General features: G+C 47.7%; 1 protein-coding gene across 3 annotated transcripts in view; it reads left to right on the forward strand.

The window, feature by feature from the left end:
* SLC12A6 (solute carrier family 12 member 6) overlaps positions 1–27,933 on the forward strand; it is a 3,180,404-nt gene that overhangs the window by 2,258,926 nt on the left and 893,545 nt on the right. For all 3 annotated transcript variants that reach the window (XM_069633764.1, XM_069633765.1, XM_069633766.1), the window contains one exon: positions 18,752–18,856. In XM_069633764.1, coding sequence (XP_069489865.1) covers positions 18,752–18,856 — 105 coding nt within the window. The remainder of the gene's footprint in view (positions 1–18,751; positions 18,857–27,933) is intronic.

The raw sequence follows: 27,933 nt of genomic DNA on the forward strand, positions 1-27,933 counted from the left end.
TTGCAGGCCACCACGTTACTGCCGCATATTATCCACATGGATCCTTCAGTGCAGGAGGCTCCGGTACGAGATTCCTGTTTTTCCGGACTTTCAGCATTCATTCTCCTTATCCACTTCTATTCCCGTCTCGGCAGGGGATGCTGTGCTCGTCAGCACTGTGCAGACCTGTTCATCTGCTTTTCGTTCTTCTCCACTCTTGCCACTTCAGCTGGTCGGGGTCTAATCCAGTTTGCTCTGTATCATGGCCACTCTGATTCTCTTTTCGGAGCTTGTCGGCTTGATCCTTTGTCATTGCTTGGGCTGCCATTTTGTTTCTCTGTCGACAGGATTCTGCCATACTTCTTCAGCTTATAATTACCGGACTGTGTTGCGGTCCGATGCGGAAATGCGATACCAGCGTTCTCTGAGCATTCATGCGTCCGTAGTTATCAAATTAAGTGTTTCAGTCGGTTCGGATCATAACTTATGGTCAGGATCCTGAATTATCAGCAGGAGCACCATGGGAGCACCTCCTATATCGTGGCTCTGTAGCCACGCCCCCCCACCTCTACAACCTAGTTCATCTCCATAGAAGTGTCCTCCTTGGTGGTTTAGCGATCTGGGCTGATGAACTCACCAATGTCTTCCACCAAATGTGATGATTTGAATAAAAAAAAACTTGCGCTACTCCCATCTGGTTAATGCTCTTATTGATGCCACCAGACATTATTGATCTGCTATTCTCCTCCCAACACTGACTTCAAGGTTTACTAACTACCAACCCCTGTCTTAGTCATATCATTGTCTAATGCAGTTCTACGTAACTTTTTTTCCCCACTCTTTATTGTTTTAACAACATTCAATAACAAACAACAAATAACACAACATACAGTCTAGCACTTCATGTTGGGAGTTTCTCGCATCATTATTGGTCTGGCGCATTGTCCTGGCCGTCTGTAGACGGATCATTGGTTGGTTCTGCACATCTGTATAGTGTACCTTCTGGACCAGCAGTACCCGGAAAGTTCCTTTTCGGCTAGTCCAATGCTTTAGTAAGTGGGCTCTTCTTGCTCTTCTGCATTCTCGTCTGCACTTGTTGTCCCACTGGGGTCATCTGTGTTGCAAAAGTACAAAATAAAGCCATCCGCATCATTTTCCAGATGAAAAGCTCTGAACCGATTACTGCTGCCAGGAAAAAAATTACACTGGCTTCCTGTTGAGGCCCGCATTCGGTTTAAATTACTTACCATCTGCCATAAATGTATTTATGGGACTGCACCTAGCAATCTGAAAGATGTTGTAAATGTCTATCAACCCTCTAGAAGACTTAGATCAGCGTAAGATCTCTTATTAGTCCACCACCGTGTGAAACAAGCCTGTGGGCTTGGCAGAGCATTTCATATCCAAGGCACCAAGGCTTGGAACGCCTTGCCAGCTACCTTGCGTAAAACCGGGGACCTATTTGTGTTTCGGAAACTCTTGAAGACTCACCTCTTCTATTAGCATATTCCTCCTCATTGGTAGCCGCCTTATCTGTCTCTCGGCGCCTGGATGCCTACGGGCTTTGGCGCGGTATAAGAAAAATAACATAACATAACAACTGTTGTCTTGGCTAGCGTCCATCTCTTCAGGTCGGCCTGCCATGCCTCTATGTTTGGAACTGTTAGATTTCCACACCATTGCAATCCAACGCTTTGCTAAAATGCTCATCAAGTCCTTCATTTTGGCTATATATGTTCTCTGCTTGCCATCTCTTGGAAACAGTCCCAGCAGATACGATTTCGACGACCACGCCTGCATGTGGATTCCAACCTTTGCTGCTCTTTCCTTAATGCTGTCCCAGAACTTTATTACTGGGCAGGCCGAGAACAGGCAGAGCATGTCTGCATTGTCTGTTGCGTATCGAGGGCAGCTTTGAGTTTCCTTGCTCCCCATGATAGATATTCTTCTGGGGGTAAGGTATGCCCTGTGCGTGACAAAAAGCTGTGTCTGCCTGAATCTCACACTTCTGGAGACCTTCTTCGTAGATCTTAAGACCCTTTGTCCATACTTGGTCAGTCAAGGTCTTCTGGAGTTCCACCTCCCACTTTTCTTGTGCTTGCAGTTCCCTTTTCACTGTGTGTCCTCCTTCCAACACATCGTACCATGCGTCTAGTTCCCCCTGTGTCAGCGTTCTCTGATGGGCCTGGCCATCTCTTCATCCTTTGAACCATGCTGTTTTGCAGCAGGAACTGGCCATTGTGTACATCATAATCTTCTATCAGGGTTCTTCATATACTTCAAGTAATTTAGGTGCTAAAGTGAGTTTTTTATAGAATTCTCCAGGTAACCCGTCGGGACCCGGGGTTTTGACTGTCGGGAGACTATTTATTACTGCTTCCAGTTCCTCTGCTGTTAAGGGGGCCTTGAGTATCTGTACTTGTTCTTCAGTTAGTTTCGGCAGTTCAACTTGGGGTAGGGAGTCGGCTATGTCCGAGCTATCGGCCTCCTGATTCTGCAAATACAGTTTCTCGTAGAATTGCGAGAATACGTGGTTAATTCCCTCTTTGGGTTCTCATCCCTCCACCCCCGGTCTCATCTTTAATCGCATTAATTTGGTCTTTCTTATTACCCTGCTTAGTTAACCATGCTAGAAGCCTGCCCGGCTTGTCACCCTCTGTGTGTAATTTCAGTATATATTTCTAGTAGTTTAGATTCCCCAATTTTTCCCAGACAGTATTGCACTGCAACCTTGGTTCTACGAGTTCAGCTGACTATTCTCCTGTCATCCCCGCCGTGTTTCCTCCCTTTCTATTGCTCATTCTATTTTCCCAAGTTTGGCCGGAACGCTCCCTGGGAGGTCCTGCTGTCTTCCCAATCGCTGCTCCCCTTACCACCACCTTAAAGGTGTTCTATACAGTCCTAGATCTGTCCACGCTACATGTATTAAGTTGGAAGTAGTCTTCTATTGTGTCCTGCAGGTGTTCTTGAAATTCCCCTTCCATCAGTGCTTCCACCCTTAGTCGCCATGTCGGTATAGGGCCCTTCCTATGTGTCACTACTAGTGGGGCGTGGTCTGAGAGTGTTCTAGCTCTGAGGTGTGCACTTGTGAATTCTCCCAGGGTTTCATTACCTGTGAAAATGTAGTTGGTGCGTGTAAACGTTCCATGTGTTTGTTTGTTTATTCATTTGTTATGCGCACCAGACCCTTAAGTAAAAGGGCACAGCAGTATGAAAATGCAAAGCTTACATACTTACAAAATATACACCAGGTACAGAACGTACATAAATACAGAGTATACAGAATGTGCAAATATCCACAGAAGTAAGATGGCCTATATAGTTAGAATAATAAACCATGAACAGTGTGCAGAAGTACGAATTACAGAGTAATACCCTCCGTATATCACTAAGGCTCGCAGGTAAGCTAGATTGACGGACATATCCTAAAAGGTAGGAAGCTAAGGGTCTGTAGCGATAATGTGTGTGGCGCTGTAATGTGCGTACGCTCTGTTTTCTGCGTGTAGTCACCTCCAGACATTGTATAGTTTCAGCAGGCTGAGAATCCTCTTCCGAGCTTTAGCCGGTGGCACTGGCTTCTTATAATTATTGTCTGACCTGTCCACTAACGGGTTGAGTGTGCAGTTGAATTCCCCTGCCCAGATAAAGGTTGCCTCCCTGTATGGGGCAAGGCGGGGTGCAAGTTTCTTGAAGAACGTGGTTACGTCTTGGTTCAGGCGTAGGTGTTTATCAGACACACTTCTTTATTTTCCAACATTCTGTGCACTATCACCCTTCTGCCCTCCATGTCTTGTTCCTGCGTTATCAACTGAAATGGGACATTGGGGGCAACCCACGTCAGCACTCCTCTGGCGTAGTTGGAATAGGTCGAACCAAACATTTGTCCAACCCATTTTTTAGCTCTCCTGGACTGCTTTTCTTTTGTCAAATGGGTTTCTTGCAGCATTGCTATTTTCACTTCATCTGTTGAGCCAGGCGTATACTCTCAAACCTCTTAACATAGTCATTCAGCCCTCGGACGTTCCAAGTGGCTACTGTTACTTCTTCTGGGCCAATTTTGCCAACTTCTGCTGCGGCCCGTCCATACCCATGAGCCTGATTGTACTCCTGTACTGTACTGTGCGGGTTCTGCTGAGGTCCTTTGCCTTGAGGGTACGTCATGTAGTTCCTGCTTTCCTTGTGCTTTGATCTATTTGCCGTTTGCACCTTTATAATGTCCTTTACGTGTAAAGTTTTCTCCCCTTCTCGTGCTACCTTCCAACCAACAAACATGAACTATTAACCAACGCCCAGCCACCCTCCCTCTGCTTGGGATCCGCTGGTTCCCTTGCTCGGATCCCTTTGCTTGGGGTAGGCTCAGTGCAGCGTGATGCCTTTGAACTGGCATCTTCAACTTGTCTGAATAAGTGGGGTTCCTGGTCGTGATCTCCATCGGGGCAGCCCTCGGGTTGCCGTAGCTCGTATTTTGTACTTCATCTGGCCTCTGTCCTATCAGTGGTGTTTTCCGTTTTATTGTCCATTTTGTACTCTCTCGATATTTTACTGAGGTGCATTCCCATCATTGTTCTTATTTGTGGCTCTCAATTGGGGGATTCCTTCCAGGTTGCCGGGGCCGGCTCGCCGCAGCTTGATGCCTTGAAATTGGCACCATGAACTTGTTCAAATTCTTGGAGTCCTTAGTTGCGGGCTCTCTATCGGGCGGATTAAGGGTTGCCACCCTGCCTTCTTCTATATATATCATCTGGTCCCTGTTTCATCTCTGATGTCTTCTGTGCCTTTCAACCTTTCAATCTGGACCCTCATTTTCGTACTGGGGTGCATTTCTGTCATTCGCTGCATTAAGGGGGCCTCTTCCGTGGTCTCAAAGAGGTGTGTTCGACCTTGGTGAAGTACCTTTAATTTAGCCATGTATAGTAACATACATCTAAGATTTGCCTGCCTGAGGCGCTCCTTTGTTGGTCTGAAGCATGCTCTTTGTCTTTGCACGAACGCTGTGTAGTCTGGGTAGATCACTCTTGGAGGAATTTCTGGTGATCGCTCCTCCCTCTCTCTCTCGAATGTCAGTATTTTCTCACGGTCTTTAAAGTTCATGATTTTGGCTGTCACAGGCCTCAGAGGCGCTCCCGACGGGGGTTTCCTGGTGAGGGCTCTGTGGGCTCTTTCATCCGTGAAGCCTTGGGACAGCACCTCAGCTCCTACTTCTTGTAACAGCAGGGTTTCTACATAATTCGTAGGGTCTTTTCCTTCCGCTCCCTCTGGCAGTCCGACAATCCTTACGTTGTTTCTGCGGGCCCTCCCTTCCGCATCTTCAACTCTGTGCTCGAAAGTGCGCATGCAGTCCTGCATGTCTGTCATTTGAGATTGCACAGTCGTGATATGAGCCTTGTTGGTCTGCACTTGCTGTTCTGCTGTAGCCAGTCATTCTGCCAGGGCCCGCACGTCCTGTCACCTACTATTGCCGCATTCAATTTGTGCTTCAGCGAGGTCTTCAGCGCTTCAATGGCCTCAAGTATGGGGCCTTCATATTTCCTCCCTTCTTACTGCGGATGTGTTAGCGTCTGTTGGGGTAGGCTGGCTCATGTCATTCTTGCGGGTGAATGTTTCCATACTGGTTTGCTTGCCCTTTCCCCTCTGTGTTTGTCCAGCATGTTGTGCCTCGTGCCTGTTGTATCGCCCTCTTGACTTCCTCTCCTCTCTGTGTCTGCGGTGCTGTTCTTATTTCTCAGGTGCCAGAGGGTATCCCTCGTGTTCTGGGTCCTGTTTAACCCCTTTGTTTCCTGTTCAGTATTGTTTGGGGACTTTTTTGCTCCCTGTTTGCCGCCCAGTTTCACAGCCCAGGTCTATGTTCTCTTCACCCGTCGGGCTGTGTTCTCAGATCTGCATGTCAGTGTGGTGGCTCTTCGACAGTCTTCTGCTCCTGTCCTACTTCGCTTTGTGTAGTGGTTTTAATGGGTTTCGGTTATGTGCATACTGAATTCCCTCTTTCCATTTCTTATATTCTCTTGTGATCAGCTGCGCCGTGTCTGCGGTAGCCCCACCTGCTTAATACTTCCAGGCTCACTATTGCCCCCAAGCCCCCCCCTCCCAGTGCTTAGGTGGTTAGTTCAGCAGTGCCTGTGTATGTGCACGTTTGCTTGTGCTGCTTGTGGGCTGTGCCATGAGGTTCTCGGGCTTATCTTCCCACAGTGTTATTCGACCGCTTTGTTCGGTGGCCTGCAGCCTGGGCAAAGTTTCCTCTAAATAGTTTCTTTTATTAGCTTCCTTCCCCTGGTGATCACAGGGGGGCGCCCCCTGGGCGTTTCTGCACTATTATGCTTGGTGGATGGATTGTGCTCCCCCATGTTGTTGCGCTATCTTGATTGTTATCTGGTGTGTTCTACACCTTCAGGGCGCTTGCCATTCCGTTTGTGCGCGCTCTCACCTTGTGTGTGGCCCTCCTCCGCCTGGCAGCCGATGGTAGCAAGTCCTTGCAGGTGTCATATCTTACGCCTTGTTGCTTCCCGCCGTCATGTGTATCCCTGCAGGCTCTGCGTCCTCCTTTCCGTTATTCGACCCCTCTGTTCGGTGGCCTGGCACCTGGGCAAAGTTTCCTGTGAATGGTTTATTTTATTTGCTTCCTTCCTCTGGGGATCACGGGGTGACCCCTACCTCCCTTCCCCCTAGTGTCCCCCCAGGCATTTCTGCACTATTATGCTTGGTGAATGGATTGTGCTCTCCCACGTCGTTGTACTATCTTGATTGTTATTTAGTGTGTTCTACACTTCCAACGCGCTTGCCGTTCTGTTTGAGCGCGCTCTCACCTTGTGCGTGGCCCTCGTCCTCCTTTGAGTGGCAGCCGATGGTAGTGAGTCCCTCGAGGCGTCTTAACTTACGCTGTGTCGCTTCCCGCAGTCTTGTGAGTGCTGCTGCTCCCCCCTGCACTTTATCCCCGCAGTCTCTGCGTCCTGCTTTGTGTGCTTTCACACGCTCCTGCCCGGGTGTGGTTCTAGAGTTCTCAGTGGTAGTCTTGGTGAGGCTGCGGCCCTCTTCGTGTTCTCTCTGCCACGTATGCATTCTTGGACTTTGTCCCGGGCCAAGATGATTTTAGGCCTGGGCTCTATTGATCGTCTGGTGTACCCCCAAGGGTCTTGTGTTGGCTGTTATGCCATGCTGCTCTCCCCCGTCCAGCCTTGCCACTCGGATGGAGTCGTGCACTCCCTCGCCGGCGTGCCATGCTTCCCCGTGTGTGGCGTGGCCCGATTTCCTGCAGATCTTGTGCCGGTGGGGTCCTGAGATCCGGCAGGCGTGTCCTGGCCGCCCGTTCATTATGGTGATTCCAGGGAGGAGGGGAGGCTCACCTTCATTTATCTTATTCTCTGCTGCTCCCACTGTTATTGTGGCCACCTCTGCACCTTTTTTCCTCCGCTATACTCTACCTTAGTTCCGTGTCCTAGACTCTTCACCACGACAATGGGGTCCGGCTTCACTCGGGGCTGGAGCCGACTGTTTTATGTATTTTCTTCTCCGGTTCTCTTCCTCACGTTGCCGCCTGCTGCTCCGTTATCTGCTAGCCCCTTTTCGAGCGTGCAGGCCCTGGCTCTCGGCTCCTCCTCACCGCTTGAGCCGGCACCCATCCGCCATTTTGTCTGCTGCCTCCTTGGCTATTTTGCCGCTGTCGTGCAGCCGTTTCTCTTTCTCCTGCACAGAGGGCTTCCACCCAGGCATTCCCTGGGTCTTCTGACACCTTTTGCTGTATTTCCGTATAATTTTATAGTAAATCGGGCCAGTTTGACGGATTCATGTGCAGGATCTCTTGGGAGCTCTGAGGTACCGCTGCTCACAGCATGGCAGCCAAACCATGCCCTGTTCTGCTTAGCTTCAACCACAATCATTCTATTTCCCCTTGGACTTGAGTGAGTGACATCATTTATATAGCAGAGCACTTCCAGCTAAATTACTTCTTGGATGAAAAGAGCCAAACCTGTGCCTGTTCGTTGGATATTGTTAAAGAGGTAGGTCTAGTGGGTGAGCTATACAGTGAAAGGGTTGATCTCCTGTCTAATGGGGAACTGTGGTTTATTCCAATGCATCCACTGCTTGGAGACACAGAGAAACAGCAGGCACCCTGCGTTGAAAATTTTGCAGGAGGAACCATAAGCGTATCAGTGTCGAGTGCCTAAGGGCTCTGTGAGGCATCGGACATAGGATATTGACACAGGTAGTAAGCTTCTTGCAAAATACTTTTATTTAACAGAAAAGTGGGGTTAGAAAAATGCCTCACTAGCCCCAACACAACTAACTAATGGAACAGTTGTCAGGATGTCCAAAATAAAGTTCTCCGTCCTGTGTCCAAAACTTAATCTGATGCTCATACTCTGAATCCTACTAAAAGGTGGATCTAGGGGAAAATAATGTGTCTCTCACTGCTCTGCTGCAGCCTTCTTTGGTACAAACTTCCAATGAAGAAAGTTCCACCAACTCAAAGTAAGATTCTCTTACTTGTTCATTTGCTTACTGTTGGAGGAAGTGAATTCCTTCTCCTGGACAGAGTCCAGTAATGCCATGGGGGACAATCCTGTTCCCCTGGTCTTTGCACTGGTTGGATTATATATGCGCAATTGACAAAATTAAGGTTCGCCCTGTCTCTGACAGACTTAGTATACGCTCCTGCCAAGTACTGACAATTTTAAGTTCTCGTATCACTGGGACGAGGAAGAGTATGTATTAATAAGACACACACATCTGTTGCTTGCTTGATTTCCCTTATTGTATGTATATACATTTTACAGTGTCTCCCTGGGGTTTTCATTCGACAGGGAACAATCTGCATTTCCTGACAACACGTACGCGTTTAAAAGCAAGCAAATATCTTTTTACCCGCTTCGTTCTGGGGTTTGCTGGGTTGTAACACCTGCTCGTCACTTCTGATGTTTCGTTGCCTTTGCCACCAATGGCTTGTTGGAGACACTCTAATGGTGGTCTGAAGCTTCGCCGCACATAGGCAGTGCGCGGCTTGCTACATGCCACTTGTGGCTATTATTGTGGACAGCTTCTTGATCTGATGCCGAGTGCCCCAGCGTGTTTTTGCCGGTTTCGTGGCTTCCCGCAAAGTTGCTTGCAAACACTGCTTACATTCATATACCGGCGGCGCTCTCCTTCCCACAGCGGCAATTGGTTCGCCCGAGTCTTGGTGGCTTATTCTATGCTCACTATTCCCCCTCTTTGACAGACTTCTTGCCAAGGTTTGCATAGGCACACGCGCAGTAGCTTCTCAAGGCAAGCTGGTCTTCCCCAGCTGTCTGCCTGGTTATGACCGGCTTCCATGGATGTAAGAGTTGCAGGGGTTTGAGAGCTTGCCTCAGTCTGTGGCGTCTCAAGGCGAGCCTGCTTCCTTGAAAAACTCTCATTTTCATCAGATATTCTTTATGCGGTACTGTTGAGGTTATTTGGCAGTCCACAGCTTTTTCTTTTCGTCCTGCATGCCACTAATTCCTTAGTTCCAGCTGTACCCACAGTTACTTCTGGTTAGTAACCAGAGTCTGGGTTGTTATGTCCAGGCCTGTGGTCACGCAGGCCAGGCTGACCAAGGCTGGGGGCACCCAGCCGACGTGCTGGGGGCCCCCAGCAGACACACAGGCTGCAGTCATGCAGCAGGATTGCAGGCAGGGATCACCCTGCTTATGTCGGGATCACCCGACATGGCCTCGAGGCTTGGAGCGGCCAGCAAACAGCTCCGGACCAGGGGCACCTGGTCAGTCCGGGGGCACTCGGGCTCCTCCATGGCCTGGGGGCACCCAGGCCTACAATTCCAGATAACACCAGCGTTGCCCAGCTCGGGCACCGGCTTCCGAAGATAGAGTTGCCCAGCAGGGGCTCTACATACATGGCAGACAGCCATGAGCTAGGGACAGGTTGGCTCAGCAGGGGCACTGTCATGGTGGAGGGCCCTGCAGGGCAGGCCCTCTGCCAGCTACGCAGCACCAGCATGGTGCTGCACAATAACGACACAGCACACCATGTTTGGTTACTCTCAAGACTAAATGAGCAGGAGGCAGCTCATTCTTTTTATTCAATACGATCATGTGGTCACTGCCACAAGACAGGAGCAGGAGCCTGGGAGATACCATGCTCCCAGGAGGAGTAACCCATTACATGGGTGAGCACTTTTCAGTCCGCTCACTGGTTGCACTAAACCTCCTCTGTTCTTCTCGGGGCTCTCTGCTTCCACAACTTACTGCGTCTTCTTCAAGCATTGATGTGACTTCACTGTGGGGTGTATTCCTAGGAGAAGGTGATGACGAACGATCAGTGTCGCCACTTGCGTAGTCTGTAAAAATTGCGGGAGTATTCAGATATGAGTCAAGCACTCTGCCTCTGACCTCAAGTCAGATCGAGTGAATCCAACTCCGAACCAGTCATATGCCTTTTTCCTCTCCCATTCCACATGTCTCCGATACATCACCTGATTCTTTGATGTCGCCTCTACTTACAATAGTAAAAAAAAATAGGTTATTTTCGACGCTTTCTTGTTTTTTTACTGGTTTATCAAGAAAAAGCGTGCTGCTACTCAATGGATTATGAGCTTCAGGCGGTGATTTGGCAATGGAGCCCGAGCCTGAAACACGTCTCTGTTGTGAGTCTGTGCCACTGGGAGTCTGCGGGGGTATGGGACACCCCCACAACAGGCCTGAGCCATGTCCATAAGATTTGTTTCTAGCATCATGTTTGCTTGCTTTACCCTGCTTCTAAGGTTGTACATATATGGTACAGAGTTAACAACACTCACCCATCTCAATGTAGAACAGACCAACAGCCGTGCTAACAGCACTTGTCTGCACTAAGCAGTGCTCTGCGCCTTCCCGAGGGTTTCCACAGCATAGTTTGTCCAGCTAACGGGGTCCATAATACAACACCAAGAAACTTCTCCAGCAGTGCTAACAGCACTCGCACGCTGCGCTCCACGCCTTCCTGAGGGTTTTCACAGGCTAGTCTATCACAGATAACAGGATCTGTAATGTAACTGCAAGAAACATCACTTGGCCGCACTCCACCATACATACAGTTTTCTGTTCTTAGATGGATCAATTAATACCAATATCTAGTGTTACCTTGCTTTGTTGTTGATAAATAGACCCAAGAAGCTGGAAGATTACATAAAGTACCCGGGAAATACCTTTTTGGCTGTTTTGGATTCCCATTCCAAGTATTCAGACCTATTGTGCTTTTCGAGAAGTGTTTCAGGATTTTCTGTGGTGGGCCATTCGAGACCACTTGCTGAGAAGGAAGTTTCTTCAGTAGCCCTGCCAAACCGACAGTGGTCACAGACTCCTCGATGGGTGCGGTGCTTACTGCTGGATGTTGCAGTAGTGGCCTCTGGTCCGAGATGGCAACACAAAAAGGCATTGGTCTGCCACTGATTGTGCCTGCTTCCTGTGTATGCTGGTCCTGACTGACAACAAGTTGCTTATGCAGTGCGCTGAACAAACCGAGGGCTGTGGGGTTGTGTCTTTATGCAGGGAAACAGTGTGAATGTGGTTCTGGGCTTTGGAGAACAACATGTCTGAGAACTGCCCATCTTGCCTGGACAGAGGTGGTCATGGCAGATGGTCAGAGCAGTCAGAGTTCAGCCTACTACAAGTGGGAGCTCTGGCAGGCGGCTTTGGATGAGATATTCTTTTAAAATTATTCAGGGAAAACGACTGTGGTGCAAACTGCACTTTTAAATGGCAAAAAACACGGCATATTCTACAGGCAAAAGAATGGAGAAATGAAGCCAGAGAGAAATGTTTTGGGATGGCCTATCAGTCCTGTTAAATAGGCCATAGTTCTGCAAAAGGGAGGAGGCCACTATGACCTGAAGTGTTTTTATAATTGGTTTCTGTTTCCAGATTTGTAAAGTTGTGACTTAGTATACAATGTAATGTTGGACGCACTAGCGACTCTGGAGTGTGCTCAGGCAAGCATGGACATTTGGTAGTTTTTCTTCCTAGGCAGCTCTATACGTTGTACCCCAGGTCAAACTCCACAATATTAACTCTGTGACTGCCAAGCCAAGGGTATGTTGATGGTAATAGAAGGTAAGTAAATATAAGGGTCAAACTAGTACAGTAATGCCTGGCACCCTGATGTCAAAAAGGTTTAGAGTTTATTCCCTGTCATGTCATGCTAGGTTTCTTTTTTAGCTTATTGTGAGAGAGGGCGGTACCTTATTTGCAAACAGGCCCTCAAATTATAGCAATGCGCAGCCCTAGATAGTGAGAAAATACAATCTGAGCTCTCTATGCCGGTTGCCTTTCATTAGACCGGGTAAAAGGAAGAGGTACATGTGTGGCAAATAGGGGTAGGTAGGGAGTTAATGGCCAGATGTCTGTCCTTCTGTATTTAATGGCAGACTGACACTCTTCCGTTCTGTTTTGTTACTGTGCTTTTTCTGGTACCATAAGGCTGTGAATGTGCAGTGTTGCATGCACAAAATATTATGCCACAGTAAGGCAATCTCACAGGTCTAAGGAGCTGGTAGAGAAGCTTTCTTTTACAAGCCAACATCATGAGCACCAGTCATCCCAACGATCAGCACTCGGGGGCCCTTCAGCCAATCAAATTGGAGAGAATGGGCATGAAGCAGGAGTGTGACTGTGCTCCAAAATGGACTTGCAGACAAAGGAACGTGATCTGGGCTGCTTTTGCACACCTGGAATTCATTTTAACATTCGAAAATGGGTTGTATGTCGGAAATGCTAATTTGCCATATTTGCAAATCTCTGAAAAAGATGCACATTTCACCATTACCCCCATCCTACCCCTCTCCCCACTCTGATATGTTATAAAGTGTTTATACTGTCGCCAAGGCAACACGACTGCATTGATCTTGGAGCACCTATAGTTGTACTTTTACACAAATTGTTTATGGACAAGAACACTGTCTTTGGCTTAGCAGAGTTCATGCTGTCATTGTGAGCCAGGGCATGTTGAAACCATGCCCAAGAAAACATGTTAAAGGATATTTGTACCACGCACTATCACCACCGGAGTGGTCCCCTGGCGCTCTGGTCTTCTCTGAAAAGGGAAGGGGGGGTGAGTTAGTGGGAACGAGCGGGAAAAGTGCAAGAGAGCAGTGATTTGCTGTTGGCATCCTCAGCCCAGGTTAACACCGTTTGCTGGGCTTGATGGTGCTTTTCCGGTCGGTAGCCGCTGTGTGCTGTTGTGTGAGTCTGTGTGGTTTGTTTTGTTGTAGCGGTGTAGTGAGGTTTGTGCGGTTTGTTGCGCTATAGTGTTATGGTTTTGTTTGGTTAAAGTTTGAGATGTATGCAGAGGGGTGAAATTGTTAGTGGGTTGGTTATTGGCATCGCTGTCTAGAAGTGATGTGCTAAATTTCCACGTTCTTTCTAGATGTGGCGCGTGAATATCTCTGCATTTCTAGATAGATCTGGTACTGGCTAATATTCACAATCCTTTATATATGACGCCCACCAATATTCACAACTGTATCCAAATGTGGCACTGGCCAATCTTTGAAAATCCTGTCTATGTGTGAAGCAAGCTAGTATTCACAATTCTATCTAAATCTGGCCTCAATAATATTCACAATGCAGTCTAGATGTGGCACTGGCTAACAATCGCTATTCTATCTAGATGTGGCACTGGTCGACATTCACAGTCCTATCTAGTTGTGACGCAGGCTATTGTTGACAATCTTATCTAAGTGTGGTACTTGCTATCATTCGCAATTCGGTCTGTGTTCGACGGAGGCTAAAGTTCACAACTCTATCTAGATGTGGTACTTGCTAGCCTTCCTAATTCTAAGTGTGGCACTTGCTAACCTTCATAATCCTATCTAGATGTGAGGCAGGCTAGTGTTCACGATTCCATCTAAGTGTGACACATGCTAACATTCACAATTCTATCTAAGTGTGGCACATGCTGACATTCACTATTCCATCTGAGTGTGGCACTTGCTAACCTTCATAATCCTATCTAGATGTGAGGCAGGCTAGTGTTCACAATTCTATCTAAGTGTGGCACATGCTGGCAGGCTAATGTTCACGATTCGGAACCATACCAAAATACCACCCTCATTTGTGCGCCCCCGCCGTCACTGCGACTTTGGAGGTGCACAAAATGAGGGCGCATTTACTGCGCCCAAGCAGAGCAGGGGTTGCGGGGGTGTCCCCCGCTCTACTTGGGCGCCGTAATAGGAGTCGGGGGGGGGGGGGGCGTTTGCTGGGGTATCCCCCGCTTACCATTTTGTTAAGCGGGGGAAATGTAAGAAAAAAAAAAAGAAAAGCACCCTGCAGTGTCGGCTCTAACCCACGTTAGTGGGAGGAGCTGACGCTGCAGGGATAGCAGGGTGCAGGCGGCGGACACAGAAGTGTGCCGCCCGTAAAGGTAAGTGGGGTGGGGGTTGGGTAGGGTAATGCAGGCCGGGGGAAGCAGGCACAGTGATCTATATGATCACTGTGCCGCGCTGTAACTGGCGTCAGCATTTTCCGGTGGCGCAGTGATCACATAGATCCCTCGATTCCATCTAAGTATGGCACATGCTGACATTCACTATTCCATCTGAATGTGGCACTTGCTAATCTTCATAATCCTATCTAGATGTGAGGCAAGCGAGAGTTCACAGTTCCATCTAAGTGTGGCACTTGCTAGCATTCTTAATCCTATGTAGATGCGACTCAGGCTAATGTTGAAGGCACAGCCCTTCTGCTTATTCCTCTGGACCCCAAGCAGCCAGGTTCAATTGAGGAAAATGGGTCAGAACTATAGGCATGCTTAAACGAGGATGGGTTTTGATGAACTGTGGCTCCTCTGGGAGCAAAGCCTTGGACCAGGCTTCCAGGAAGTTCTTGAGGCCTGCTAGGAACATTATGTGTGTGGTACTAGTAAATCTGCATGTTCAGCCCAGCCTAACTGTCTCAATCTGGACAACATGCATATCTCTGGTGGGTCCAAACTGGGGTGTTTACCAGATTACATTTGCATGTCTACCTTCGCCGTTACAGCCCTCTTCATAAACTGAGTGCCACTCATGTTATTTTTCTTTGGGTGTTTTGGAGCTTGCCACCTTTCCGCTTGTTCAAAGCAGTTGACATCACCACCAAATGTTATATAACATGACCTAACCAACTAGTGTAACAAAAATGAGTATGTCCCAGAAAAAAATCAAGGATGGTTGTATGAATATGTAAAAATGCAAAACACCTTAGAAACAAATTCAAGTTCGGTTACAAGATTGCCATTGAGAAGGAAAATTAAAAAGAGGAAACCCAGAAGGCGGAGTAGGGTAAGGTTGACATGCATTGAGGGAGGATGTAGAAGTCCCAATAAGGAGTGAGGAGGAGTGCCAATGCCCACCTAAAAGCAGTGCTAAGGTGTAAAATAAAAGCACAGATTTAAGTTAACGTGCAATAAGATTTTGGAACAAAGCACACAGATCATAACAACAAAAGTTACACAAAGCATAACGTAACAGGAGCATACCAAGACCTAAGAGCTTAGCATAACAAAGCAGGTCAGGTTGACCAAAGAGTCTGAGGTGCTTCCTGAGCTAAAATGCACCCTAATTTAGCCCCGTTACTTGGTAGGGGACGGTCACTTGCTAGATCCAAATTCCATGGCCCTTATGAGGCCTTGACAAAATCTGCATGACTTTATTTAGGACTGCGTACCCTCTCCTCAAGCTCAACAATATATAAACCCTGATCACATTAAAAGATATCATTAGATCTTGAGAATAGTGAAAACGCTTAACAATGTTCCTTTCGTGGATGCAGCTCTGCGACTTGCCACGAATGCCAGCACACACATGCAAACTCGTACAGAAACAAAATCTTATAATGGTGCACTGGCTTCTTAAAGCAGCAGAATATTTTGGATTACGCAATCAGGTATGTACTACACTTTTGTGGATAAAGCACTTCCCCAACACCAATGCAGTATGAATGAAGATGCACACCTGTAGGATGTTGCACCCAGAACGGCCCATGGGTAGGGACTGTCAGATTATAAAAGGTAACGTCCTAGGAAGTGGATGGAAGGGTGTTTAGGGAAATTTGAGGCTTGTTATTTGGAAATAGATTGACAATATTGAAATGAAGCTGTAAAATGCGTTTGGAGAACTAAAGAGAGGAGGCCCGAGGCAAGAGGGGAAAGAGATTAGTTTGGGGGTGGGGGGGCAGGAGACGACGGATAAAAAAAATGCATTAGAAAATGGAAAAAGGGAGTTCTCTGGGGCTGTCCAGAGGGAGCTCTTGCGAGTGGACGGAGGGAGTTCTCAGGAGGAGGTTGTTGAGGTTGTATTCAGCTAGAGAAGGAAGGAACACGAGTGCATGTGTATGCCAAAGCAGGATATAGGGGTGAGACCCTGATTAAAGGGGACTAAACCCACAGTGGTGGGAGGAACAAGCATTTTGCAGAGGAGGTACTGGATGAGATGAGTTTGAGAACAGTGTTGAAGAGTGAAGGAATCCAGGCCATAGGAAGCAAAAGGGATCTCCTTCAACTAGTCTGGTGAAGCTGGGGCAGGCAAGGGCACCTGGCTCTGTCTCGGCAGAAGAGAATCACCAGCTAGATCGTCATCTCATGGTAGAGCAGGGTTCGGAAATTGATGGGAGCTATTTAGCTCCTGCTTCTAGCCTGGGGGAGCCTAGTTAACTTGAAACCAACAGCTACCAGGAGCTACTTTGGGCTCCTACGGCCAACTGGTGCCTTCCAAACATGTAAATGTGACATTAAGTTTGAGTATTTGAGAATGTTAATAAAGAAGATTTAGAACACATCTGCCCGTCTCTGCCTTTTTTAATACCCCCCTCTCTTCCCTTCTGTCCCTCCGATGGCTGCTCTCTCTTCTCCGCCTTCTTCTCTCTACACCCCTTCTCCTTACCTCACCACACCTCCTTCTTGCCTCTCTACACAACCTTCTCTGATCTACACTTCTGCGCCCTAATCTTAACACACCTTTTCTGCCTCTCTCTGCTAACTATATCTCCCTTCCTTCTGGTTCACTCCACTCTCACCACTACTTCCACAACCCCTTGCACTCTTATCACACCCTCGTACCATAAACTTTATTTATCACTCCGCACCTCTCAGTAAATTCCCCTACAGTTCTCCCCCTCTGTCCCTTACATTACAATCGGCTGGTAGCACTCTCTCAGAACCAATAAATCACCTGTACACTACAGCCATTCTGCCACCAACTTTACTCCACTCCGCTTCACCATCTGTCCTATGCCTAGTCTCTCAGTCCACCTCCATGTCTCCTGACCTCACCCCAACAACGCACACCCTGTCTCTCATTCGCTCCCTTTTTTTAACTGTTCTCTTCCTGGTTCTCTCTCTCCCATATTTCATTGCTTCCAGCACTCTCCTGACCCTACAAGCCTATCTTTGGCTATTCTTTTCAGAGGTTGAGTTACACCAGTGCAATGCTTTAAAAAACCCTCTTAGCCTGACCCCAATTCTGGTCTCCATTTGCAGGGTAGCAGCCAGTTGCTGAGGCTTCTCGTATTTCTTTTTTCTTGTGGCAGTCTTTATTTGCTAGTATGTTTTGCTTTCAGTTAAGTTTGTAGAGGATTTACTTAACTTGATTTTTCATAACGCGCTGCACACCTGCAGGCCTCAGAGCGTTCTGTGCATCTGTTCACCTGCTCCCCTGTCGTCTCTTCTCACTCTGTTTTCTTTTTCCCCACCATTCACCTGGGGTCCGTCAAAGGTTGGTAAGTGGAGTGTTGGGGGGTATTTAAAAAATAAATGTTTTGCAAGAAAAATGTAGTCCAATCCCTTTCTGTTCTCGGTTCGAATCCCCTGGTTTCAGTCTGGGTTATCTTGGTTGCACCCAGGTGCATTCTGGGACTTCTAGAGAACTCTGGCCAGAACAAGTACTGGGAGCCATTGTGTGACTGAGTGTGGGAGGGCCATTAACATTAAAGGCGCTTGAGGGGATTTCAGGGGTAGGGGCCCACCCAACTCCCCGACCCCGCCTATCAGACAGGGTTGGATTCTGGCTATCGCCCGGGTAGGCCCCCTGACCGAAGTCTGAAGAGGTCTGTGTTCCTCCTTGACAGGGTCCTGTCCCGGATGCTGTTGTACCCTTGAACTGTTGACTTTAAGACACTTCTGATATTTAGTTTGAATTGGGTCTCGGGAGCTTTCCCGTGTATACTCTTGGGCAGGGGTGGGTGTATTCTTTGGGCAGTTCTTGCACATCAGTTCTGTGTAATTGTGTTGCCTCCCTCCCATATCACAGTAATATGTTTTATGGTATTGATTTAGTAGTCATTCAAAAGATGAGGATCTGTTTGAGGAAAGTAATAGAACAGATTACTTCTGGTAATGTTCTTCCCGGTAGACCCGATTTTCCTTTTGCAAATTCCTAATCTGTCTCTCCTACCCTTCAGTTTTTCTGTGATTACTTGAATATTTTGTTAGGTTCGTATACTAGCGTTCCATTTGGCCCGGGTTGTGCTTGGGAAATTGCATTTAAAAGAAGTAAGGGAACATGAGTAGATATTCTACATATGTAAGTAGGTTTCTATTGGTTATGTCTCATTTTGGTGCCCATGATGGTCGGCCCAACCCAGCAGGTGGGTTTTTAAGGTTTCCACATTCACTCAGTGCAAGACGCTATTTTAAAAGATCTTTGAATTTAAGTTAGAAGAGTGCATTAATCAGGAAGATAATTAGTGAACGTAAGTAAATTGTTGTTTTCCATAAAGGTTGACATTCAATTGAGGTTTTCTCCCATATTCGTAGGTATGTTGTACTCAACTTGTTTTTTATGTCATCCATACAGAGCTGAGAAAGAGTGGGGAGATGGGATCAGGGGTCTGTCTCTCAGTGCTGCCCGTTTCGCCTTACTCCGGCTAGAGGAAGGACCACCACACACCAAGAACTGGAGGTGAGAAGCCACCCTTTCTGCAGTCCCTCATAGCACCACCCTCTCTGCAGTCCCTCATAGCACCACCCACTCTGCAGTCCCTCACATTGCCACTCTCCACTATCCTTCACAGTGCCACCCTAGCCACGATCCCTCGCTGCAACACACTCAACACAATACCTTGCAGTGCCACACTCACTGCATGCTCTCATGGCTTCCCACTCAGCACTCCCTTGTACTCGTCCTTTCCAGTCCTCCCACACTGTGCTACCCTAGTGGTGATTCCTCACTGCAGCACCTGTGTAGTACCCCCAATGGGTGCCCCCCGGGAAGTGCTTGCTCTCTGTGCGAAATTTGCCACGACAACCTTATCATGCTCACTTTCTTTCTATGGTGAAATCATAACAGTGCCCAGTGAAAAATACTTGAATGGCATCCTTAGTGAGACATTTTTGCAGGGCTTACTCACTATCACTGCTGTCATGGAAAATATTTATGGAATCATATTATGTTTTCACTTCAGCAGTAAGTTATTGATTTATCGGCCTGCCAAAGTCTTACAGAGAAATATCAGAATGTTTTCTGCCTGTCTGTCTGGGAAGCCTGTGCCGGCAAGCGCAGGAGCATCCATTATACGTGCCTTGTGTATAATTTCGAGCTCATCTACAAGCAAAACTAGACAGGATGATGCAAACTATACAGTCATGTAACAAAATAGCTAGGTTTGTCGTCTTTTGGCCTTCAGAAAGTTAGAATATTGTACAAAACCCTTGAAACGCTTGTGTATAGGCGCGTTATAAATGTCATATCCTATTTGTATTTGCATTTTATTTATTTGTTGCCCGCACCAGGCCCACAGGCATCAGGGCGCGAAAACTTAAAGGCAGATACATAGATTTACAGTAGACATGAGCTTGGGTCACACTATAACAGTTACAAGTTCATACAATAATATGTAAGTTTAGGCACAGAATGTTAGTGTCAAAATGAACAAAGCAAGTTATCATGGCGGCAACATAAGTTAAGCAAGACATAATTAACAATAGGTTAGTAGAACCAAAGAGCTAAGCAGGAGATAAATAACTATGGGGCGCTTGCTGAGATCAAGGACTGAGTCAGATATGAGCAAAGAGCCATGATTTCGTTTTTTGTTTGAAAGAATTAAATGAAACCTCAGATCTGATGGTAGTGGGGAGAGAGTTCCGCAACTTAGATGCCAAGACAGGGAAGCTCGCAACCCCAGTTTTCTGAAGTTTAAATCTAAGTATCGATAGGCTGTGTCTGAGCAATTCTTTGAGGTGGGTGGAGGTGTGGAGAGAAAGAAGGTTAGATAGCTAGGGGGGGCCTTGTTGGTCAAACATTTATGAGTAAGGGCAAGTGTTTTCAAAGAAATTCTCTGTTTCTATCATATCACACTTTAATTAGAAAAGCTCAGCCTGTGTGTCCAGTAACGAGACTTGTTTGCACATGGAAAACTGTTTTTGCCAAAGTAGGGCCTTTTAACTATCATAAGGTGTAAGAACGGAGCCGGGGACTCTCCACAGTCCCTCATTTTATTTTTCAAAAAAGGTAGCAGGCACCCCTCTCCAGAAAGACCACGGCATGATAAGCTGTTCTGTGGTTTTTCCCCCTTTGAGAGTTCGCAGCCATCGCTTTTTTCTCACTTTACCTTTCACAGATGGGAAATATTCATTTGCATATCAGTCTTTGTCCTGCCCACATGGGCAGTCCAGCACTGAAATGCTATGGCAATTCCCTTCTGAACAAGAGTACCAACAGCAACCCCATACACGTGTTTCAACTTTGTTGGGCCTCATCAGTGAGGTGGAGCTGTGCCTCTCAGAGCACAGTGAGCAGATAACCACAGTGCTCCTGCTACCTTTTTTGAAAATGTTTTGCAAGGAACTTGGGGGTGGTCACCCTGTGTCACCTGGGGGAACCCAGACCTGGACACCTTGCTCACTGTGCTCAGAGAGGAATATGATGATGATATGATGGGTTGCTAGAGGGCATCTTGAGATGTCAGTGCTCTTGACAACCAATACCAATCTTGTTTCTCAGTCGTTGCTGTAACGAGAGGCTGTGGGTTGGCGATGTTGATTTCTCGTGCAGCAGATTTCGTTTTCGAATGTGACATTTAATTTCTCTAGCATTGGATCTTTCATGGATTCACATGCTTAGAATATTCCCCGTCGTCAGACTGGGAATCCTCAGTAAATTATATAGACCTTTTCCATAGGAAAGTTTTGACACTTTTGTGTCCTATCTACGTCGTTTTGGGCCGCGTGCGCCTGTGCCATTAGGACGTAGAGGTATAAGTAGCCCCGTCCCCGCGGCTCCCTCAGATTTCAACCGTCTACCAAAGTAGTGGGATTACCTCGAGTATCTACTATTTTATTAGATTGTGCGATCTTCTACTTCTGCTTCGACTGTTTATTTTCGAAGTATGTCTGGAAAGGCGTTATTTCGTCCTTGTGCTACATGCGGTCTTATGAAGGAGACGGCCATATGGACTGTATTTACTGCCTTCACCCTCATCATACGGCGGACACGTGTGAGATCTGTCAAGGCTTCTCACAGAAGACCCTAAAAGACCGCAACAGACGCCTGGTTACTTGGCTCAATGACGGAGCGGGTGCGTACCCGGCATCGGAGGTAGGCTCTACAGCCTCAAGATCTAAGTCTCCTGTCCCACCTCGTCGATCAGGGTCGGCGTAGCCTCCGGCGAAGAAATCACGCTCATCTGAAAAACGCCCCTCGGAGAAACATCCTGCAAAGTCCTCCTCTTCACATAAGGCTTCGTCTTCTTCCTCCTCATCTAAAAAGGAGAGAAAAGACCCATCGAAATCCTCCTCAGGAGACCGTCATAGGTCTACCTCGAGTCGAGAGTCCTCGTCCCACAAGTCGAGGCCAAAAAACGGCGGGAACGCCTCAAGGCCCTGCTCCACAGACTTCATAGACGGCGGTCCGGTCGTTCGACGCCTGCTTTGTCTTCGGTGACGGCTCTTCCGACGGCTATTTCGTCAGGTCAAACAGAGCCTATGGGAAAGATGTCATCGTCGACGGTGGCACCGTCGGTGGGATGGCAACCAGAGGTTTTTGACCAGATTCCGCCTGAAGCCTTGCTGCAACCAGAAGCGGTTTTCCCAATCTTGTCGGTGGAGGATGACCGTGATCCGGTCGCACATCCAACCGATCTAGGACTACAACCAACTGGTTCGGGGTCACTCTTTAGTGGAAGTGCCATTCCAGTTACCTCTTCCTTACTAAATCCCCAGGCTGTTCTGTCCCTGGAGGTGTTGAACACATTACAGAAGCTGTTGGAGCGTTTGGACACTTGGTTACCTCAGCTTGTCCCGACAGCGCCGCAAGCCTCGTCAGTCGTCGACGAGCCAGCCCCGGCTCCTCGCCCTCCACCCAGAATTCCTACCGCTTACCCGGTTGAGGAAGATCGTTCTCGTCCGCAGGAAGAAGGGGAACTATCAGAGTCGGAACGTGAAGGGTCGGTTTCAGACATCTCGTTATCCCCCTCAAGGGACCCTACATGGGACTCTGAAGCGGAGATGGAAACTCTGAAAAGACCAGCGCAGCCATCACTACCTGATGATGTGGGTGCTTTCCATGCCATGATGGGTAAGGCATGTGCAGAGTTTGGCCTAGTCCCAGAAGAAGAGAAAAAATATTGTTTTCTGTTCGATCATATGGGCAAGAGAAGAAAGGCGATATTTGCTATCCCCATTTTAGACCATGTCTGGCAGGAGGGACTGAAAACCATGCGTCACCCTTTTTCAGAACCGGCAGTAAAAGGTTGATTGGAAAAGAAATTCAAGGCTCCGGAATCGACCCCCAAGTGCTTGACGTCTCAACCTTCGTCGGAATCAGTGGTATCCGCCGCGGCAGCCAGAAAGGCAAGGTCGCAACACAATTGCACGACCCCGCCCGATAACGAAGCCAGGAGACAAGATGCTTTTGGAAAGAAAGTGCTATCGGTCGGAGCGACCACAGTTAAAGCAGCCAAATCCCTGGCTATTATGGCCAGGTATGGTAGGGAAATGTGGCATCGACTAGCTCCTATCTTGGACCATCTGCCGGAAGAACACAGGAAGTCTGCCATGCTGCTCGTAAGTGAGGGAGAAGAGGCCTCCAATCATTCCATTAACATTGCTGTCGACCTGGCGGAATCAGGCTTTAAGCAAATTAACAATGGCGTAGTGTTACGGAGGCAAGCCTGGCTTAAATGCATGACGTTCAGACCAGAGGTACAATATAAGGTAATGGATATGCCGTGCGAAGGAGAACACCTGTTTGGGGAGAAAGTCGATGAAGCCCTGAAGGGCATGAAAGAAGATTCTGACACGACTTGTTCCCTTGGAGCCCTCCAGAGTTGTAGGAATTTTTGTTCCTTTCGTCCCTTCAGAGGAGCATCAGGTAACTCCCAGTTTGGATCATCTAGAGACCGAGGTTTCACCAGGCCCTCCTACTCTTCCCAAGGCTACAGACGTGCAGCCCAAGCTACTCGAAAAGGCAGAGATTACTAAACCTCCAGACGACGAGGCGCCTACTCCTCATCGACGAAGGATAAACAGACCAAAAGCCAGCAATGACAACTTACAGGGCGTCCTGGGGGGCAGAGTGTCTCGTCACGTCGACGAGTGGGCACGCATAACAACAGACCAATGGGTTTTGGACACGATACATCTGGGCCATTCTCTACATTTCAAGGACAAGCCGCCATGCATTCCACCGGTGTTCTCGACGCAGCCCCACCTTCAAATACTAAGGCAAGAGGTGACGCTTATGCTGCAGAAAGGGGCTATAGAACTGGTCCCGGTGGCAGAAAGAGGACAGGGAGTGTACTCCCGTTACTTTGTCGTCATGAAACCCAATGGAAAATGGCGTCCCACTCTAGATCTACGAGCACTCAACAAACTGCTCAAGAATCTAAAGTTCAAGATGCTTAAGCTCCAAGAAGTGATCGTTCGATACAACCGGGAGACTATTTGTCGGCGCTAGATCTTCAGGACGCATACTTCCATATCCCGATGCGTCGGCGTCACAAAAGATTTCTAAGGTTCGTCGTCTGACGGACCCACTATCAGTTCAAGGTCCTCCCATTCGGTCTAAAATCGTCTCCCAGGACGTTCACCAAGTGTCTGGTTCCAGTAGCAGCCTGGTTAAGGAAAGAAGGTCATCATGTGTACCCTTATCTAGACGATTGGCTAGTGAAGGGGTTGTCTCCAGAAAGAACACAGGAAAGTCTGCAGGCCACCATGCGCCTCCTACAACGTTTGGGCTTCGCAATAAACTTCGAAAAGTCCTCCTTATTGCCATCAAGGACCTTGGTCTTTCTGGGGGCAGAGTTCCAGACGCAGTCAGGACTGGTAAAGCCATCCGTCGAAAGGGTTCTCAAACTAGAGCAAAAAGCATCGGAGTGGAAAGTCAACACCATGGGGACCATGCCGTCCTGCATACCCTTAATCAACAATTGTCGTCTCTTCATGAGACCGATTCAAGAATTCTTGGTGGATCGATGGGCACAGAGTCAAGGGCTTTGGTCGGACAAATTGACCATCAACAGCAAACTCGTGAAGGCACTTCAGTGGTGGAGAGTTTCCATAAATCTGACAAAGGGAATGTCCTTACTGGAACCGGTGTTCCAGATGACGGTGGTGACGGATGCTTCCCTAACTGGATGGAGAGCTCATCTGGATTCCCTACAGGTTCAGGGGCGTTGGTCATCGGAGGAATCCGGCCTTCATATCAATGTGCTGGAATTAAGGGCGGTGCGTTGGGCCCTGAAATCCTTTCTTCCGCGGATAAAGGGATGGGTTGTACGGATTATGACAGACAACACAACAACGTTTTATCTAAGGAAACGGGGAAGAACTCGCTCCAGAACTCTGTCATCCGAAGCCCAGGAGATCTGGCATTGGGCCATTCAGCAGAAGATATATCTATTGGCGTTCCACTTGCCAGGAGTCAAAAACGTGCAAGCAGACTCTCTCAGCAGGGAAATGAACCGACTACACGAATGGGAATTGAACGACCAACAACTACACCGTGTCTTCGAGAAATGGGGTCATCCGGCCCTCGACCTCTTTGCAACGAGAGACAACAAGAAATGCCCACAATACGCGAGCAGGTGGCCGCAGCAAGACTCACTAGGGGAAGCGTTCTCTTTCCCGTGGACGGGCAAGTTTCTGTATGCCTTCCCCCCATTTCCGCTCATACGTCGGACACTGCAATGGATCCACAGATATCCATGTCGGGTGATCCTGGTGGCCCCGTACTGGGCCAGACAAGTGTGGTTCTGCGATCTACTCCATCTTTCAGCGGCAGAACCAAAGAGGTTCCAGAAAGTCCCAAACCTTCTGTCTCAGCAGTAAGGGGTTGTTTGGCATCACGACCCCGACAGCCTCAGTCTGACAGCCTGGCTCCTGATTTCTCCGAGTTTGGTACGTTAGAGATTCCAGCGGACTGTCGTCGCATTTTGCAAGCGGCGAGGGCGCCGTCCACGAACGCTTCATATTCATACAAATGGAGGAGATTCTGCATATGGTGCGCAGGTCAACCAGGTCTGGTCCCGCTGGATATCACACTGGAACAGCTTCTAACATGCTTGCTACTCCTAGCTCAAAAAGGCTTGTCTGTTTCATCCATAAAAGTTCATCTAGCTGCCATTTCGAGATTTACTCGGAAGAGACATTCAACTCCGTTATTTAGTGACCGGCTGATTAAACATTTCCTTAAAGGGTTGTTCCGAACCTTTCCTCCGGCGAAAAAGTTCCCTCCAAGCTGGAGTCTTAACTTGGTTCTGGCAGCGCTGATGAAGCCCCCTTTTGAGCCGATGTCATCGTCATCATTGAAATTTTTGTCATGGAAGTTGGCTTTTCTGGTAGCTATTACTTCGGCTCGACGACTGTCAGAAATACAAGCTTTAGTGATCGATCCACCGTACTTGAGATTTTTCAGTAATAAAGTCGTGTTGGCTACTAATCCTCATTTCATTCCTAAAGTACCTACCATGTTTCATAAGCACTCTTCAATAGTGCTGCCGACGTTTTTTCCAACACCTTCGTCGGTTGCGGAGAAGACTCTCCATACATTGGACGTGAGAAGAGCTTTAAAATTTTACCTCCATCGCACTCAAAGCTTCAGAGACACGAGACAGATATTTGTGGCTTATGGCCCTTCGGCTAAAGGTAAACCGATCTCGAAACAAGGACTAGCCCGATGGGTGTCTACTATTTCCTTTTGTCACTCAAAAGCCGGAAAACTGCTGGAGAAGCGTCCAAGGGCCCATTCGACGAGATCCACTTCCTCGTCCACGGCATTGTGGTCCGGAATTCCGCTGGGAGACATCTGTCAGGCGGCTTCCTGGTCAGTACCACACACGTTTTCCCGGCATTACTGCCTCGAGCAGCAACATGCTGAGGATACACAGATGGGTCGCGCAGTCCTACGGCACCTGTTTCAATAAGGTAAGCCCCTATTAAGGGGTCACATCCTTTGACTAATGTAATTTGAAGTGTGATGTTGTCACTGTTAACATACTATACGGTGATGTTTTGCCATGATAAATATGCATTATCGTTATGGAGATATTGGTTTGCATACACACCTCCATCTATGGGGGATACTGCTGTACAATCTATTCTAAGCATATGAATCCATGAAAGATCCAGTGCTGGAGAAGGGAATAGTTTCTTACCTCTAACTCCATTTCTCCAGCATTGGTGTCTTTCATGGATTCACATGCGCCCGCCAGCCTCCCCTGGCATGCAAACCAGATGTCCCCCCAGACTACTTTTGGGGTCGAAATCTGAGGGAGCCGCGGGGAGGGGCTACTTATACCTCTACGTCCTAATGGCGCAGGCGTACGCGGCCCAAAACGACGTAGATAGGACACAAAAGTGTCGAAATTATCCTATGGAAAAGGTCTATATAATTTTCCCGAGGATTCCCAGCCTGACGACGGGGAATATTCTAAGCATGTGAATCCATGAAAGATACCAATGCTGGAGAAATGGAGTTACAGGTAAGAACCTATTCCCTTCTGTCTCGGACCAGATGGTACTCTTCCTGTCTCAAGCGTGTCTAAGTATTTAACTCCCTTATTGATGACTTGATCCCTTCTGAGGGTTGCACCTGACATGGTTGTCTTCTGGTCAATGTGAGTCAACACTGATTTTTCGTGCAACATTGACTTATCTTCTGGCTCTGTGTTCTTGATTGTTTTTGACTCGAACCCCAGCATTAAAAAGCTTTCGGTTGCATTGATTAACATATTCTTAATCACTGGAGACGTAAGATGTAAATGTATTCGGTCTGTTTTCCGATCATTCACAAACTAGATGATTTTAATGAGATTGTTAGAAGTAAGTTGGCGCAGGTTGGGGAATGTGGTGAAAAAGGTCTAATACTGATCTCCTCTTCAAAATTAGGGTATCATCAGTATATATGGTCTATATTTCGAATTTTGGGGCAGTGCCCATCGGTCCTTGCTGACTGGTCCACCACAGATTTTGGTCTATTCTCTCTGTCATGCAACAGACTTTTTTTTTTTTCAAACATATTTGATTGATTTTGTTCATAAATAAACAAACGTTGGGCACATTGCCGCATGTTGTGACAGTGTCATATAAACCCTTTCCCCTACCACCCTCAACATCCCAACCCCAACTTTTTGGAAAAAGAATGAGAGAGGGGGGGGAAGAAAGCCAAGAGGAGAAAGAGGAAACGAATGGAAGAGAAAAAAGAAAAAAGTGGGCGGGATAAGAAAGGAAGAACCACAAACTTGTCCACAGGATACAAATGTTCCTACACCACATAGGTGTGGTATTAAGTTTCAATGTTCTGCACCTGGATCAGGCCTTATTTATCCGATGATATCTACAAAGCTGGGCTTGACAGTTCTTTTCCCTTGCGTCATTCAAGGAGGTTTGTCGTTTGAGGAGATAAACAGTTCCTGAGTTATTACATTCCAGGCTGCCATATCGACGGAGCTTTCTCTTCTCGCTGTCCATAACACTTCATGCCAGACTGCTGTTTCCACCATGGTCCATCTTTTTAGGTCTTTCCACCACATCCCCATTTTT

Source organism: Ambystoma mexicanum, chromosome 13 (assembly GCF_040938575.1).
Source record: "Ambystoma mexicanum isolate Mex_15411 chromosome 13, UKY_AmexF1_1, whole genome shotgun sequence".
NCBI classification, from domain to species: Eukaryota; Metazoa; Chordata; class Amphibia; order Caudata; family Ambystomatidae; genus Ambystoma; species Ambystoma mexicanum.